The sequence below is a fragment of the Salmo salar genome, chromosome ssa29 (assembly GCF_905237065.1).
Source record: "Salmo salar chromosome ssa29, Ssal_v3.1, whole genome shotgun sequence".
In the NCBI taxonomy this organism is placed as follows: Eukaryota; Metazoa; Chordata; class Actinopteri; order Salmoniformes; family Salmonidae; genus Salmo; species Salmo salar.
The window spans coordinates 38797501-38816678 of record NC_059470.1 but is presented as its reverse complement, the minus strand read 5'-3'; the positions used below and the strand labels follow the sequence as shown (position 1 = coordinate 38816678).

At 43.2% G+C, this 19178-nt stretch overlaps 1 protein-coding gene across 3 annotated transcripts; it reads right to left on the bottom strand.

Annotated features, from left to right (window-relative positions):
• Positions 1-375: 375 nt before the first annotated feature.
• Positions 376-18002, bottom strand: LOC106590674 (peptidase inhibitor 15-A). Of its 3 annotated transcripts, none has more exons than XM_045710930.1 (7): positions 17731-18002; positions 17090-17421; positions 14376-14494; positions 5578-5710; positions 5270-5385; positions 2377-4321; positions 376-2297 (listed from the first exon to the last, which is right to left on the bottom strand). In XM_045710930.1, the coding sequence occupies exons 2-6, from the start codon at positions 17366-17368 to the stop codon at positions 4186-4188; spliced, it is 783 nt and encodes a 260-aa protein (XP_045566886.1). In that variant the 5' UTR covers positions 17369-17421; positions 17731-18002; the 3' UTR covers positions 376-2297; positions 2377-4185. The 3 variants fall into 3 exon arrangements, with proteins under 3 accessions (XP_045566886.1, XP_045566887.1, XP_045566888.1); XM_045710931.1 differs by having other exon boundaries at positions 376-2219; XM_045710932.1 differs by having other exon boundaries at positions 376-2089.
• Between the last annotated feature and the right edge of the window lie 1176 nt (positions 18003-19178).

Genomic DNA, 19178 nt, shown 5'->3' with positions numbered 1-19178 from the left:
TGTATAATACAGTAGAGTTGGGAGAGAATTCACTTCCTGACCTAGATTAAAAAGGAATTCTGACATATTTGCCAAATTAGAATTGTGGAAGATTTTGCTTGCCAATACTAGTGCTTAGTTATTATATATTATTTTAACATAACGACCACACTAAATTACCATACCAACCATAATAAATTACCATACCAACCATACTAAATTACCATACCAACCATACTAAATTACCATACCAACCATACTAAACTACCATACCAACCATACTAAATTACCATACCAACCATACTAAATTACCATACCAACCATACAAAATTACCATACCGACCATACTAAATTACCATACCAACCATACTAAATTACATTACCAACCACACTAAATTGGAGGAAACAATACAAGTTTTTTTTTATTGTTATCTTAATGTGTTACCTCAATCAAAACCAGTATGCAATTGGAAAGAATTCCACATTTATGTAAAGTCTATTTTACAAAACAATACAAATAAAAAAAACATCCTTTAATTAAATATTTCTGGCATATAACTTACAGTATGAATGTAGTACGAGGATATTAATGTTCTGGGTATGAGGGTTATCCATGTACACAATATTCTATGAAATGGTTCTCCATCTAAGAGCTGAAAACAGTTCAGTGAACATTATACAACATTAAACACAACAGAATCAAGCCATCGACCAAAACACATGCTGTAAGGACAAACCTGGATACTTTCAATTTAATACTTTTCATCTGTCCCATGGTGTACACATTCCACTGAGCCTACTGTATGGAATGCCCAGAGTCATGTTAAAAGACAAACAACAAGCAACACAACCAGTACTGAACCTGTCCTATAGCAACCAGTACTGAACCTGTCCTATAGCAACCAGTACTGAACCTGTCCTATAGCAACCAGTAGTGAACCTGTCCTCTAACAACCAGTACTGAACCTGTCCTATAACAACCAGTACTGAACCTGTCCTATAGCAACCAGTACTGAACCTGTCCTATAGCAACCAGTAGTGAACCTGTCCTCTAACAACCAGTACTGAACCTGTCCTATAACAACCAGTACTGAACCTGTCCTATAGCAACCAGTACTGAACCTGTCCTCTAACAACCAGTACTGAACCTGTCCTATAGCAACCAGAACTGAACCTGTCCTATAGCAACCAGTACTTAACCTGTCCTATAGCAACCAGAACTGAACCTGTCCTATAGCAACCAGTACTGAACCTGTCCTATAGCAACCAGTAGTGAACCTGTCCTTTAGCAACCAGTACTGAACCTGTCCTATAGCAACCAGTACTGAACCTGTCCTATAGCAACCAGTAGTGAACCTGTCCTTTAGCAACCAGTACTGAACCTGTCCTATAGCAACCAGTACTGAACCTGTCCTATAGCAACCAGAACAGAACCTGTCCTATAGCAACCAGTACTGAACCTGTCCTATAGCAACCAGTACTGAACCTGTCCTATAGCAACCAGAACAGAACCTGTCCTATAGCAACCAGTACTGAACCTGTCCTATAGCAACCAGTACTGAACCTGTCCTATAGCAACCAGAACTGAACCTGTCCTATAGCAACCAGAACTGAACCTGTCGTCTAACAACCAGTACTGAACCTGTCCTATAGCAACCAGTACTGAACCTGTCCTATAGCAACCAGAACTGAACCTGTCCTTTAGTAACCAGAACTGAACCTGTCCTCTAACAACCAGTACTGAACCTGTCCTATAGCAACCAGAACAGAACCTGTCCTATAGCAACCAGAACTGAACCTGTCCTATAGCAACCAGTAGTGAACCTGTCCTATAGCAACCAGAACTGAACCTGTCCTCTAGCAACCAGTACTGAACCTGTCCTATAGCAACCAGTAGTGAACCTGTCCTTTAGCAACCAGTACTGAACCTGTCCTATAGCAACCAGTACTGAACCTGTCCTATAGCAACCAGAACTGAACCTGTCCTATAGCAACCAGAACTGAACCTGTCCTTTAGCAACCAGTACTGAACCTGTCCTATAGCAACCAGTACTGAACCTGTCCTATAGCAACCAGAACTGAACCTGTCCTTTAGCAACCAGAACTGAACCTGTCCTATAGCAACCAGAACTGAACCTGTCCTTTAGCAACCAGAACTTTACCTGTCCTATAGCAACCAGTACTGAACCTGTCCTATAGCAACCAGTACTGAACCTGTCCTTTAGCAACCAGAACTGAACCTGTCCTATAGAAACCAGTACTGAACCTGTCCTCTAGCAACCAGAACTGAACCTGTCCTTTAGCAACCAGAACTGAACCTGTTAAAAACCTATGGCTGAACCTGTCGTGTCGTAGCCTACCTGAACTGAACCTGTCCTTTAGCAACCAGAACTGAACCTATTGGAACCTATTGGCTGAGCTGTGTGGTTTGGTAGCCTACTGGCTGAGCTGTGTGGTTTGGTAGCCTACTGGCTGAGCTGTGTGGTGTGGTAGCCTACTGGCTGAGCTGTGTGGTTTGGTAACCTACTGGCTGAGCTGTGTGGTTTGGTAGACTACTGGCTGAGCTGTGTGGTTTGGTAACCTACTGGCTGAGCTATGTGGTTTGGTAACCTACTGGCTGAGCTGTGTGGTTTGGTAGCCTACTGGCTGAGCTGTGTGGTTTGGTAACCTACTGGCTGAGCTGTGTGGTTTGGTAGACTACTGGCTGAGCTGTGTGGTTTGGTAGACCTACTGGCTGAGCTGTGTGGTTTGGTAGCCTACTGGCTGAGCTATGTGGTTTGGTAACCTACTGGCTGAGCTGTGTGGTTTGGTAGCCTACTGGCTGAGCTGTGTGGTTTGGTAACCTACTGGCTGAGCTATGTGGTTTGGTAGGCTGTTGTGTTAGCTATGTGGATTGGTAGCCTGTTGGGTTAGCTTCAGTTGCTATGTGGTTTGGTAGGCTGTTGGGTTAGCTATGTGGATTGGTAGCCTGTTGGGTTAGCTTCAGTTGCTATGTGGTTTGGTAGGCTGTTGGGTTAGCTATGTGGATTGGTAGCCTGTTGGGTTAGCTTCAGTTGCTATGTGGATTGGCAGCCTATTGTTTGGGTTAGCTTCAGTTGCTATGTGGCTTGGCAGCCTATCGTTTGGGTTAGCTTCAGTTGCAATGTGGCTTGGTAGCCTATCGTTTGGGTTAGCTTCGGTTGCTATGTGGATTGGTAGCCTAGTGGTTGAGTGCTTCATGTCAGTTGAGGTCTGAGGCCTGAGGCCATGTTCTTCTAACCATGACAAGGCATAACCTACACATTGTGTGTAATGCCTTCAGCACCATTTACACATGCTGGGATTTATTGCAAGGTGCGTTAAAACGCAGCACACTATAACAGACTATAACAGACAAAAAAGGAAACATCGCTGGAAACACCTTGCAGTTTAGGACACAGTGTTGCGTTTGCTAGCTAAGAGAGATTTGCGGTGGCTTAAAGGGGTCGATTCCATCTGAATCACTAAAGTTCAGAGACACTACGCGATTGAAATTTAAAAGTAATTTCCGATTGAGTCGGACGTATTCGGTGTTTACCGTGAGCGCGTCCTCCGCTCACTAGGTAACATTGCCTTTCAATGTCTATTGCGCCGTAGAATTGGTACAGATTGAATCGAGCCCTAATTAACGGTACATAAGTTAACTATTTCTCTCCACAGTTAGCCAAGATGATTAGCTAAGCAGCAAAAAAAAAAATGTAAAAGTTAACAATCACTTTTCATAACACATTTTGCTTGCTACCGTAGCGTTGAAATGTCAATAACTTGTATTCATTTGACCATTGTGAGGCACATCTATGCGTATCCACATTCTATGGGTACATGACCAATGGTAAACCCATAATACTGTAACACTGTTAGGAAACATACTTCACAAGATAAATTATCATCCTACTGTATCAATCAATCAATCAATCAATCTAATTCATCACATGATAATCAATAAAATAAAAACTTCTGGGAAAAAAAGTTTAAAAAAAACCAAACATGAATTCTATGTACACATTATTATAAATGTATGTTTTAATCTTAAATAAGTGTGTTTTCCACAACTGTTGTGCAAATCCTTCAGGAGGGAAAAAGTCTCTGTGTTGGGGTCGAGGGTCAGCGTGTTAGCACCAAATGGCAATAGGGAATAGGGTGTGATTTTGGGGACGTAGCCTTAAGTCTGGACAGGGACTCCTGGCTCTATTTGAACCACTGCAGATAGTTTGTGTTGAGGGCTGGGAAGCACATGTTATTGGAACAGGACCCTCCGTAGCTCGGGGGACAGGCGGAGCACGGGACGCCTACTTTATAGGGTGCCTCTCCGATCCAGTTCCCCCTGGGAAAAACACAAGACCGACAGACACAGAGTTAATACTGGTACGATTCAGTTCCCTCTGGGAAAACACAAGACAGACAGACACAGAGTTAATACTGGCACAGAGTGGTCTGGGATTCAGGTATAAGATAGCATATAAACTATATAACTATTTTATAGGGAATGTAATTAGGGAATGTAAAAGCTAGCCAGAGAGATAACGGTATAATTTTTTCACATATTGTGGGTGACTTCATTATTGTGGGTGACTTCATCAGCCTGTGAGTGGCTACATTGATAGTGGCCACAGTTGTCCGTGTTGAAAGAAAATGCTTCTCTTGATTGACGGGCTTTTATAAAACACAGATGCACATGTCCCGTGTAGCTCAGTTGGTAGAGCATGGTGTTTGCAACGCCAGGGTTGTGGGTTCAATTCCCATGGGGGACCAGTATGAGAAAAAATTAATTAATAAAAAAAATGTATGAAATGTATGCATTCACTACTGGATAAGAGCGTCTGCTAAATGACTAAAATGTAAATGTCCTAAGTCACCAACACATGTGTTCTTCAAGGTGTGGAAGCCATTAGTGATTTAAAAACATGTCAGCTGTATTATGAGGTCACAAATCCCAACGGTTTATAAAACGGCAAGGTGTTTTAATCACAGAACTAAGGAAGAGAGGAATTATTCTGGACTTCTTTTCGGTTCTGGACGAGTTGGAATGAACCTGGGAAGTATATAGGAGTTTTGTGCTGAAGATCATCAAGCTCCAATGGAAGGAAATGAACCGTACTATTTTCAACAAACAGGTTGAATATCGGTATGCTCAGAACTACAGTTTACCATTGTTAAAAGTAACAGGACAACAGCATAGACGTTGATGTGAAAAAAAAAGACTTTATTCCTAAAGATACTGTATTCTTACTTCCTGAAATATCAATTTTTTTAAAAAGAGCTGTCTACTTACTTGGACGAATAGTTGCACACTAAGAATGTAGCTTGTTTCCACACGTTCCCCCATATGTTCATATTTTGACAGGTGTGTACAGCACAGCCAACTTTGTTTGTTGTGGCCCAAACCATCTGTAAAGTAAAGAGACAATAGGGATCATCAATACCACTATCATCAAAATGTTCAGGTTCAAATTCAACTTTCCAATCAAGCATTGATGTCAAATGGGAGATTTGCACTACAGTTCAAGTCAAGCATGTGAATCTTAAATTAATTTATTCTGCCCATACAACAATATGACTTTTCCTTGACTGTCTTCTTACCTGTGTATAATGTGTGCACATGGGTCCGTGGCATTTAAGGGGGCACCTTGGGTTGCAGTCCCGGGGATATGGGAACACATAGTCCTTCACTTCATCATGCCAGGGCTTCACTAACTGGAGAATAGAGCGGTAGCTGAGGACAGACACAGACAGATAGATTAGTACTGAGGACAGACAGATTAGTACTGAGGAAAGACACAGACAGATTAGTACTGAGGACAGACACAGACAGACTAGTACTGAGGACAGACAGATTAGTACTGAGGACAGACAGATTAGTACTGAGGACAGACACAGACAGATTAGTACCGAGGACAGACAGACTAGTACTGAGGACAGACAGATTAGTACTGAGGACAGACAGACATTTACATTTCAGTCATTTAGCAGACACTCTTACCCAGAGTGATTTATAATAGTGAGTGCATACATTTTCATACTGGTCCCCCGTTGGAATCGAACCCACAACCCTGGCATCGCAAGTGCCATGCTCTACCAATTTAAACACACAAGACTAGGCAGACAGACAGACAGGACTAAGAGATGGTGCGCTGCAATAGATAGCGACCATTTTAAGGGTTCCTGATGCTGGTTTTTCTGTAACTTAATGCCTCTGCCATCATTTCCTATGACTGAAAACAACTCCTGGACATCAGAACACCATTGCCTTCTGTTCAGTTCGCGAATGTGCAGTTACTGGAGAATAAATTGGATGAACTCCTATTATCCTATCAACTGGACCCGGAAGAAGTGTGTAATATTCTATATTTCTATGTAGTCTTGGCTGAACAAGGACATAGATACTATGTACCTTGTGGGTTTGTCCATACATCGTCTAGACCGGACGACAGGATCAAGTAAGGCAAAGGGGGAGGGGTGTGTCTCTTTGTTAAAAGCAGCTGGTGCGCCATCTCTAATATTAAGGAAGTCTCGAGGTTCTGCTCGCCTGAGGTAGAGTACCTCATGATATGCTGTAGACCAACACTATTTACCAAGAGAGATTTCATCTATGTATTTTTTGTAGCTGTCTATTTACCACCACAAACCGATGCTGCTACTAAGACCTCACTCAGCCAGCTGTATAGGGCTATAAGACCTCACTCAGCCAGCTGTATAGGGCTATAAGACCTCACTCAGCCAGCTGTATAGGGCTATAAGACCTCACTCAGCCAGCTGTATAGGGCTATACAATACAAGGCTGCCCTTTCCCACCTGGATAAGAGGACCACCTATGTGAGAATTTTGTTCACTAAGCTCAGGACCCTGGGACTGAACACTTCCCTCTGCAACTGGATCCTGGACTTCCTGACGGGCCTCCCCCAGGTGGTAAGGGTAGAGCAACAACACATCCGCCATGCTGACCCTCAACACGGGGGCCCCTAAGGGGTGGGTGCTTAGTCCCCTCCTGTAATCCTTGTTCCCCCACGACTGGCTGACCACTCACGATTCTAACACCATCATAAAATTTGTTGACGACACAACGGTGGTAGGCCTGATCACCGACGACACCGAGACAGCCTATTAGGGAGGAAGTTAGTGACTTCTGTGTCCACACACACCAACATAGTCATAAAGAAGGCACGACAACGCCTCAAGATTTGGCATGGGCCCTTCTATAGCTGCACCACCGAGAGCATTTTGATCACAGCTTGGTATAGCAATTGTTTGGCATCCTACCACAAGGCGCTACAGAGGATAGTGCGTACGGCCCAGTACATTACTGGGACCAAGCTCCATGCCATCCAGGACCTCTATACCAGGCGGTGTCAGAGGAAGGCCCTAAAAATTGTCAAAGACTCCGGCCCCACAAGTCTGGAACCAGCAGGACCATGAAAAGCTCCTATCCTCAAACCATAAATAAGAATGCTAAATAGTTAAATACAATGAACAAAAATATCAACGCAACATGTAAAGTGTTGGTCCCATGTTTCATGAGCTGAAATAAAAAGATCCCAGAAATGTCCCATACGCATTAAAAAGCTTATTTGGCTCAAATTTTGTGGACAAATTAGTTTACATACCTGTTAGTGAGCATTTCTCCTTTGCCAAGATAATCCATCCATCTGACAGATGTGGCATATTAAAAAGCATGATCATTACATAGGTTGTTCTGTTTTGTCATGTCTCAAATTTAGAGGGAGCGAGCAATTGGCATGTTGACTGCAGGAATGTCCACCAGAGCTGTTGCCAGATAATTTTATGTTAATTTCTCTACCATAAGCCGCCTCCAACTTTGCTTTAGAGTATTTGGCAGTGCACCAACCAGCCTCACAACCTCAGACCACGTGAATGGCGTTGTGTGGGCAAGCGCCTTGCTGATGTCAACATTGTGAAAAGAGTGCCCCATGGTGGTGGTGGGGTTATGGTATGGGCAGGCAGGCATAAGCTACAGGCAATGAACACAATTGCATTCTATCGATGGCAATTTGAATGCACAAAGATACTGTGACGAGATCCTGAGGCTCATTATCAATGAACCCACCAGGTACAACCCCAAATCCGTAAACACGGGCACCTTCATAGATATCATCCTAACCAACTTGCCCTCCAAATACACCTCTGCTGTTTTCAACCAAGATCTCAGCGATCACTGCCTCATTGCCTGCATCCATAATGGGTCTGCGATCAAACGACCACCCCTCATCACTGTCAAACGCTCCCTAAAACACTTCTGCGAGCAGGCCTTTCTAATCGACCTGGCCAGGGTATCCTGGAAGGATATTGACCTCATCCCGTCAGTAGAGGATGCCTGGTTATTCTTTAAAAGTGCCTTCCTCACCATCTTAAATAAGCATGCCCCATTCCAAAAAAATTGAACCAGGAACAGATATAGTCCTTGGTTCACTCCAGACGTCTGCCCTTGACCAGCACAAAAACATCCTGTGGCGTTCTGCATCAGCATCGAACAGCCCCCGTGATATGCAACTTTTCAGGGACGTTAGGAACAAATATACACAGGCAGTTGACACAGGGTTCAATTCTCGGGCCGACTCTCTTCTCTGTATACATCAATGATGTCGCTCTTGCTGCTGGTGATTCTTTGATCCACCTCTACGCAGACGACACCATTCTGTATACTTCTGTCCCTTCTTTGGACACTGTGTTAACTAACCTCCAGATGAGCTTCAATGCCATACAACTCTCCTTCCGTTGCCTCCAACTGCTCTTAAATGCAAGTAAAACTAAATGCATACTCTTCAACCGATCGCTGCCTGCACCTGCCCGCCTGTCCAGCATCACTACTCTGGACGGTTCTGACTTAGAATATGTGGACAACTACAAATACCTAGCTGTCTGGTTAGACTGTAAACTCTCCTTCCAGACTCACATTAAACATCTCCAATCAAAAATTAAATCTAGAATCGGCTTCCTATTTCGCAACAAAGCATCCTTCACTCATGCTGCCAAACATACCCTCGTAAAACTGACCATCCTACCGATCCTCGACTTTCACGATGTCATTTACAAAATAGCCTCCAACACTCTACTCAGCAATTGGATGCAGTCTATCACAGTGCCATCCGTTTTGTCACCAAAGCCCCATATACTACCCACCACCGCGACCTGTACGCTTTTGTTGGCTGGCCCTCGCTCCATACTAGTCGCCAAACCCACTGGCTTCAGGTCATCTACAAGTCTCTGCTAGGTAAAGCCCCGCCTTATTTCAGCTCACTGGTCACCATAGCAGCATCCACCCGTAGCACGCGCTCCAGCAGGTATATCTGACTGGTCACCCCCAAAGCCAATTCTTCCTTTGGCCGCCTTTCCTTCCAGTTCTCTGCTGCCAATGGCTGGAACGAACTGCAAAAATCTCTGAAGCTGGAGACTCATATCTCCCTCACTAGCTTTAAGCACCAGCTGTCAGAGCAGCTCACAGCTCACAGGTCATCTGTAAACAGCCCATCCAATCTACCTCATCCCCATACTGTATTTATCTATCTAGCTTGCTCCTTTGCACCCCAGTATCTCTACTTGCACGTTCATCTTCTGCACATTCTACCTTTCCAGTGTTTAATTGCAGTATTGTAATTAGTTCGCCACCATGACTTATTTATTGCCTTACCTCTCTTATCCTACCTCATTTGCACATGCTGTATATAGATTTTTCCATGTGTAACTCTGTGTTGTTATATGTGTCGAATTGCTATGCTTTATCTTGGCCAGGTCGCAGTTGTAAATGAGAACTTGTTCTCAACTAGCCTACCTGGTTATATAAAGGTGAAATAAAAAATAATAAGAAGAAATTGTCATGCCATTTATCCACCGCCATCACTTCATGTTTTAGCATGATAATGCACGGGCCCCATGACGCATGGATCTGTACACAATTCCATGAATCTGAAGATTTCTCAGTTCTTCCATGGCCTGCATACTCACCAGACATGTTACCCATTGAGCATGTTTGGGATGCTCTGGATTGATGTGTACGATAGCATGTTCCAGTTCCTGCCAAAATCCAGCAACCTTCGCACAGCCATTGAAGAGGAGTGGGACAACATTCCAACAGGCCACAATCAACAGCCTTATCAACTCTATGTGAAGGAGATGTGTCGCGCTGCATGAGACAAATGGTGGTAACACCAGATACTGACTGGTTTTCTGATCCACGCCCCTACCTTTTTCTTATGTATCTGTGACCAACAGATGCATATCTGTATTCCCAGTCATGTGAAATCCATAGATTAGGGCCTAATGAATTTATTTCAATTGACTGATTTTCCTTATATGAACTGCAACTCAGTACAATCTTTGAAATTGTTGCATGTTGCGTTTACATTTTTGTTCATGTATTACTAACCAAATAGCTACTCGGGCTATCTCCTTTTGCACCAACTCTTTTGACTCATTATATATACTGCTGTTACTGTCTATTATCTATCCTTTACCCCTACCTACAGTATACTGCTGTTACTGTCTATATCTACCCTTTACCCCTACCTACAGTATACTGCTGTTACTGTCTATTATCTATCCTTTACCCCTACCTACAGTATACTGCTGTTACTGTCTATTATCTATCCTTTACCCCTACCTATAGTATACTGCTGTTACTGTCTATTATCTATCCTTTACCCCAACCTACCTTATACTGCTGTTACTGTCTATTATCTATCCTTTACCCCTACCTACAGTATACTGCTGTTACTGTCTATCATCTATCCTTTACCCCTACCTACAGTACACTGCTGTTACTGTCTATTATCTATCCTTTACCCCTACCTACAGTATACTGCTGTTACTGTCTATTATCTATCCTTTACCCCAACCTACAGTATACTGCTGTTACTGTCTATTATCACTTGGCTCTGTCATATCCTCACATGGTCTCTCCTGTCATTGCTATGCAGACGACACACAATTAATCTTCTCCTTTCCCCCTTCTGATAACCAGGTGGCGAATCGCATCTCTGCATGTCTGGCAGACATATCAGTGTGGATGACGGATCACCACCTCAAGCTGAACTGAAGGACTGCCCGTTCCATGATCTCGCCATCACGGTTGACAACTCCATTGTGTCCTCCTCCCAGAGTGCTAAGAACCTTGGCGTGACCCTGGACAACACCCTGTCGTTCTCCGCTAACATCAAGGCGGTGACCCGATCCTGTAGGTTCATGCTCTACAACATTCGCAGAGTACGACCCTGCCTCATACAGGAAGCGGCGCAGGTCCTAATCCAGGCACTTGTCATCTCCCGTCTGGATTACTGCAACTCGCTGTTGGCTGGGCTCCCTGCCTGTGCCATTAAACCCCTACAACTAATCCAGAACGCCGCAGCCCGTCTGGTGTTCAACCTTCCCAAGGTCTCTCACATCACCCCGCTCCTCCGCTCTCTCCACTGGCTTCCAGTTGAAGCTCGCATCCGCTACAAGACCATGGTGCTTGCCTACGGAGCTGTGAGGGGAACGGCACCTCCGTACCTTCAGGCTCTGATCAGTCCCTACACCCAAACGAGGGCACTGCGCTCATCCACCTCTGGCCTGCTGGCCCCCCTACCTCTGAGGAAGCACAGTTCCCGCTCAGCCCAGTCAAAACTGTTCGCTGCTCTGGCACCCCTATGGTGGAACAAGCTCCCTCACGACGCCAGGACAGCGGAGTCAATCACCACCTTCCGGAGACACCTGAAACCCCACCTCTTTAAGGAATACCTGGGATAGGATAAAGTAATCCTTCTAACCCCCCCCCTTAAAAGATTTAGATGCACTATTGTAAAGTGGTTGTTCCACTGGATATCATAAGGTGAATGCACCAATTTGTAAGTCGCTCTGGATAAGAGCGTCTGCTAAATGACTTAAATGTAAATGTAAAATTATCAATCCTTTAACCCTACGTAGAGTATACTGCTGTTACTGTCTATTATCTATCCTTTACCCCTACCTACAGTATACTGCTGTTACTGTCTATTATCTATCCTTTACCCCTACTTACAGTATACTGCTGTTACTGTCTATTATCTATCCTTTACCCCTACCTACAGTATACTGCTGTTACTGTCTATTATCTATCCTTTACCCATACCTACAGTATACTGCTGTTACTGTCTATTATCTATCCTTTACCCCTACCTACAGTATACTGCTGTTACTGTCTATTATCTATCCTTTACCCCTACCTACAGTATACTGCTGTTACTGTCTATTATCTATCCTTTACCCATACCTACAGTATACTGCTGCTACTGTCTATTATCTATCCTTTACCCTTACCTACAGTATACTGCTGTTACTGTCTACTATCTATCCTTTACCCCTACCTACAGTATACTGCTGCTACTGTCTGTTATCTATCCTGTTTCCTAGTCACTTTACCCCTACTAGTACCCTGTGTATATAGCCTAGTTATCATTGAGTCAGTACTGGTACCCTGTGAATATAGCCTGGTTATCATTACTCAGTACTGGTACCCTGTGTATATAGCCTGGTACCCTGTGTATATAACCTAGTTATCATTACTCAGTACTGGTACCCTGTGTATATAGCCTAGTTATCATTGACTCAGTACTGGTACCATGTGTATATAGCCTGGTACCCTGTGTATATAACCTGGTTATCATTACTCAGTACTGGTACCCTGTGCATATAGCCTGGTTATCATTACTCAGTACTGGTACCCTGTGTATATAGCCTGGTACCCTGTGTATATAGCCTGGTTATCATTACTCAGTACTGGTACCCTGTGTATATAGCCTGGTTATCATTACTCAGTACTGGTACCCTGTGGATATAGCCTGGTTATCATTACTCAGTACTGGTACCCTGTGTATATAGCCTGGAACCCTGTGTATATACCCTAGTTATCATTACTCAGTACTGGTACCCTGTGTATATAGCCTGGTTATCATTACTCAGTACTGGTACCCTGTGTATATAGCCTGGTACCCTGTGTATATAGCCTGGTTATCATTACTCAGTACTGGTACCCTGTGTATATAGCCTGGTACCCTGTGTATATAACCTAGTTATCATTGACTCAGCACTGGTACCCTGTGTATATAGCCTGGTTATCATTAATATTCATTACTATGTATTTATTATTATGTGTTTTATGTTTCTATTATTTCTCTATTGTCTTTCTCTCTGCATTGGTGGGAAGGACCCGTAAGGAAGCATTTCACTGTTAGTCTACACCTGTTGTTTATGAAGCATGTGATGAATTAGATTTGATGTTGTTGACACTCAAAACAAGTTATATTTGTAATTGGTCTCGAGATGTGAGTCATGGACTAATTGTCAGGAGGGCCTGTACTAACAGGACGCAGCTGATTCACTGAAGGCCAGAGACATGATCTGCATCCCAAAGAACACTCTATTCCCTACGTTTCCCCCAGAGGGCGAGGTCAGTACAGGTGCATCTAAGCTGGGACCGAGAGACTGAAAAACAGCTTCTATCTCAAGGCCATCAGATTGTTAATAAATGGATCACTAGTCACTTCAATAATGCCACTTTAATAATGATGTTTACATATCTCACATTACTCATCTCATATGTATATCAAATCCAAGTTTATTTGTCACGAGCGCCGAATACAACAGCTGTAGACCTTACAGTAAAATGCTTACTTACCAATAGTGCAAAAAATGTATTAGGTGAGGTATATACAGTACTGAGGTATATATATATATATATATATTAGGTATATACTGTATTCTATACTATTCTTCTGTATATTAGTCTATGCCGCTCTGACATCGCTCGTCCTTGTATTTATATATTCATGCAAATTAATTACTTAAAAATCATACAATGTGATTTTCTGGATTTTTGTTTTAGATTCCGTCTCTCACAGTTGAAGTGTACCTCTGATAAAAATTACAGACCTCTACATGCTTTGTAAGTAGGAAAACCTGCAAAATCGGCAGTGTATCAAATACTTGTTCTCCCCCACTGTATATTCTTAATTCCATTCCTTTACTCAGATTTGTGTGTATTAGGTATTTGTTGTGGAATTGTAAGATATTACTTGTTAGATATTTACTGCACTGTCGGAACTAGAATCACAAGCATTTCGAAAACACTCGCGCAATAACATCTGTTAAACACGTGTTTGTGACCAATAACATTGGATTAGATGTATCCCCCATAGAGCTGTGGTCAACAGTAGTGTCACTGAATAGGTAATACGGCACCATCTGGTACACATACAGGGTCACGACTAGATGAGATCCAGGGTACGTTCACCCGCCCCTCCCACCGCCCACGACATCCTGTACCTTTAACCTTTAGAGGGTGATACGGCAAACTGAGTTGGGGTCAGCACCTAGGGTCAGCAGTGAAGGGTGAGAGGTCAGAGGTGACTCACCGTCCGGTCCTGACCGAGAGGTTCTGGCCCAGGAACCTGAGGAGGTGTCGAGGTCCGTGCTCCCACAGACACGCGTGGGCCCAGTCCTCCGCTGATTTAGACAGGGTCTCGTCCCACGTCTACACACACACACACACACACACACACACACACACACACACACACACACACACACACACACGCAGGGAACACAAGAAAATGTAGAATCATGAATAACATGGACTGTAATGTAGTTTGTCTCTAATCCATGTTCCCACACTAAAGGTTGTCTCTAATCCATGTTTCCATACTAAAACTTGCCTATAATCCGTGTTCCCACACTAAAGGTTGTCTCTAATCCATGTTTCCATACTAAAACTTGCCTATAATCCGTGTTCCCACACTAAAACTTGCCTATAATCCGTGTTCCCATACTAAAACTTGCCTATAATCCGTGTTCCCATACTAAAACTTGCCTATAATCCGTGTTCCCATACTAAAACTTGCCTATAATCCATGTTCCCATACTAAAACTTGCCTATAATCCATGTTCCCATACTAAAACTTGCCTATAATCCATGTTCCCATACTAAAACTTGCCTATAATCCATGTTTCCATACTAAAGGTTGCCTATAATCCATGTTCCCATACTAAAACTTGCCTATAATCTGTGTTCCCATACTTAAGGGTGCTATACTGTAGATTGACATGTATTAAGGCCCTGAGAAATGGTTTGCCTGATTGAACGTTGTAATGAATCGTGTGTGAGCATGAGCAGCAGTGTAATGCGTTTTCCTGTCTGTTTTCACAAAGTTTACTAAGAAAACTAAGCCGTCTGCTGGCTTCTTAGAAAGATGAAGAAGAAAAAAAAAAATGAATTTCTCTCCCAGCTTTGCCTCAGTCTCTTTACGATGTTTCATTTACGCGAGACCGTTCTGCCGCGTTTCCCGTACGCACTATGATGCAACAATGCGACGTGGTGTCTTCATTTATTCAACAGTACTGCTGGAACGGAACACAAGAGCCACAGAAGAATTGGATCACCGGTTGGCGACCAACCTCCTACACCGTTGCAGGCTACTCTCTCATGTGGTTCCAATTCAGACCGTCGTATTAGAGAATGGAAAGAAACTTCCGCTCAATCGTTCCTATGATGGCTATGCAACTGGCCCTGTTCAAGAGCGGATACACTGCCAATAGTTGGTTTATCGTAGCTAGAGTCTTTTACAGTAAGCTCTCTTTTGGGGGGGGGGTTACAATGCACTCTTCACTGTATCTAGAATACAAAAATAACCTCATGTTCTCATAACCATCATAATCCACTTTAAAGACATAATCCTATCTTCTAAACTGGACATTGTCCATGAAATACAACCAGCTATCGTGTGTTTAAATCCATTCATCATTAATTCATGAGCTACACCAACCAAACCCATTACATTACTACATGGACACTTGGATACCAAATAGCACCCTATTCCCTATATATATAATGCACTACTTTTTGATTAGGGCCCCTATGACTTTGGTCAAATGTAGCGCACTATATATAGGGAATAGGGTGCCGTGTGGAACGCGGTCGGAGTGAAGTTCAGAGCAGGATGTTCAGTGACAAATGTCTCTTCTGACCCAGCTGTTAACCACATTTCAGGGTCCAGGACCACCTAGAGCCTTGCTGGGAGTGCGAGGAGAGGGAAAAAGGTAGAGCGCTCAAGTGCTCTTCAGTTATAGAAGCTAGTAGTACCTCATAAAGACTAGACTAATGGGTTGATGTGGACCAAGATTCTGTCCTAAATGAAATACAACGGGCCCTGGTCAAAAGTAGTGCACTACATAGGGAATAGGGTGCTATAGTAGTGCACTATATATAGGGAATAGGGTGCTATAGTAGTGCACTATATATAGGGAATAGGGTGCTATAGTAGTGCACTATATAGGGAATAGGGTGCTATAGTAGTGCACTATATAGGGAATAGGGTGCTATAGTAGTGCACTACATAGGGAATAGGGTGCTATAGTAGTGCACTATATATAGGGAATAGGGTGCTATAGTAGTGCACTATATATAGGGAATAGGGTGCTATAGTAGTGCACTATATATAGGGAATAGGGTGCTATAGTAGTGCACTATATAGGGAATAGGGTGCTATAGTAGTGCACTATATATAGGGAATAGGGTGCTATAGTAGTGCACTACATATAGGGAATAGGGTGCTATAGTAGTGCACTATATATAGGGAATAAGGTGCTATAGTAGTGCACTACATAGGGAATAGGGTGCTATAGTAGTGCACTACATAGGGAATAGGGTGCTATAGTAGTGCACTACATAGGGAATAGGGTGCTATAGTAGTGCACTATATATAGGGAATAGGGTGCTATAGTAGTGCACTACATAGGGAATAGGGTGTCATGTGGAACAATTGCACTCACATCAAGCATCAATCTAGAGTCACCAGTCAACATGACTGACAACTTCTTTCACTAAAGCAACACACATTTATCATTCAATGGTTTGAGCAACTAGTCCAGTAGGTCGACGTGTAAAACCTAGTTTATAATAACGCTTACCACTGATGTTACCAATAGGGGAATTATCAAATACATACACGTCAATATCAATATACACAATCACAAGAGCAAGTGAAGACAGGGAAGTCCTGAAAACAGAACGGTCATTCGTCATTAATCAATGAGCAATAGATTGATAAAGTTAAAGATATAAATCACTTACCATGTACTCCATATTGGAGGCCGGAGGGAAAACTTTCCCTCTTACTTTATTGTGGTAACCAAGAATGACAAGCATGTCGTTTTGGGAAATATAACGCTTCTTCCTGGTCAGAATAATATTCTCGCTGTCTGCTTCTCCATAGTTGAACGCTGAGCCAAGGTCGGTGAAATTGGTGTCTGGCAGCATCGAGGACACGGTGGGAGAGTTCGCTGCCAATACACTTGCTCCGCAAGATATGCACAGCAGCAGAAAGTCTATGGAAAAGTGCGGAGCATTCATGTTTGCTTCTTTTTCAGATTTCTCACAGGCTGTATGCGAAGTCTGGATTTAATCTGAAATGAAATCAATAAAAAAAATCAGAGACATTAGATAAGTATATTTGTTTTTACGGTATGCCAACTAGAATGAGCCAAGATTTAAAATGTTCCATGCGTAAAAATGGAATAGCATCAGTGTTATTTTTTATTATTTTATCCCACACATGTATGTAAACTAAAATAGTGTGACATTTCAAATAGTGAAAATGTCTGGGGGGGAAACTGCAAAGATTCCCCCCAAAAAAATGTAAAAGATGCATGCAGTAGAGAAATATCGGCGTCAACAGAAGAAATAAAATCCCTGGATTCTTGGAACGGTCCTACCTTCTACTTTGCAGCGGTATCTTGTACCTGCGCTGCCAGGCGACAGTCTTCCAACGGTCCAGTTAGAATAGTAGACAGGAGAGAGAGAGAGAGAGAGAGAGAGGGATAGAGAGAGAGACGATGCTCAGTTCCAGCAGTAGCCTAGACCATGTCAAACTATAAAAGGATTTTCGGCTGCCGTTCTGCGCGCCGGGTTTATATATCACAGCGGTAGATACAGGAAGTACACCGGTCCGAAGGTGTGCTGACTTGAGTCCCTCCCTTTCACCTGAAACAAAAACATAATTTGGAGAGAGATATCATGATGTTATGTTTTACCACCTTCCTGGCAGAGAGAACTTGCTTCACTTAATCACAAACATCTGCTTTACGTTTGCGCAGCTGGACAAAGTGAAGAAGAAAGTACATGATGAGAAAGCCACTTAATCTCGTCATTCAGGTCAGATAGAGGTTGGGGAAGGGAGGTGGGTTTATTGCGGTCATCGGGCAACAGAGACTATATGATGAGAAACTGGCTAAAGAAACATAGAAACTTTCGTTTTCACAGAGCGACTTACAGGAAGCAATGAGTGCATGTCCTATTTGTACTGGTCCCTCCGTGGGAACCGAACACCCAACTCTTAGCGTTACAAGCGCATTTGCATTTACATTTTTAGTCATTTAGCAGATGCTCTTATCCAGAGCGACTTACAGTAGTGAATGCATACATTTCATATATTTATTTTCCGTACTGGTCCCCCGTGAGAATCGATTGTAAACACCATTTGCATTGCAAACACCATGCTCTACCAACTTGAAGAAACGTGATGAATGAAATTGATTTTTGCATGAGAGTAATACCAATATTATAGAGCAATGATGATTAAAGCTTGTTCTTAGATGTGACAGACTTTATTGGTGGTATACCAACATAAGGGGCCAAGGAACAACGTGTTTTACAAGATTCATTATTAGCTGCAAACATGTAGTATGCTAAATTCCATGATTAAAACTATTGCAGATGTCTATAGCCTGATATTCCACCCTAAAGAATCCCGGTGAATGTGTAGCGTTCAGCAAGGCATGGAAGCAAACCCAGGTCCCTGGTTTGAAAGGCAAACACCGTACGCATTGCGCCAACAGGTTTGGCCCACTTGGTGGGAATTGTAACATGACTCATATTGCAAGGATCGCTACACTAACCCCTCCGAACAGGAAGGCACGTCCCCGTGTTTAGACTACTCAGACCCCTCACACATCCAGGCTGTGCGTTTCGATGGCCGCCCCGCCATCCCATTTCGGATACCGGTGTAGCTAACGGCGTGGCAGGGAATCGCTACCTGGGTCACTGTCGTGAAAGGCAAACCCAGGTTTCATTGTGGAATGATAGGTAACGATGCTTTTGAGGGTGTCAGTTGTTAATGTGTGCAGAGAGTCCCTGGTTCGAGTCCAGGTAGGGGAGAAGAGAG

Excerpts from the sequence above, each read along its gene's own strand:
- LOC106590674 (XM_045710930.1), bottom strand. The coding sequence starts at position 17,368 with ATGAATGCTCCGCACTTTTCCATAGACTTTCTGCTGCTGTGCATATCT. Across the intron at positions 5,386-5,577 it reads TGTGCACACATTATACACAG|ATGGTTTGGGCCACAACAAA; the intron begins GTAAGAAGACAG and ends TTTACTTTACAG. Across the intron at positions 4,322-5,269 it reads GTGTGCAACTATTCGTCCAA|GGGGAACTGGATCGGAGAGG; the intron begins GTAAGTAGACAG and ends TGTTTTTCCCAG.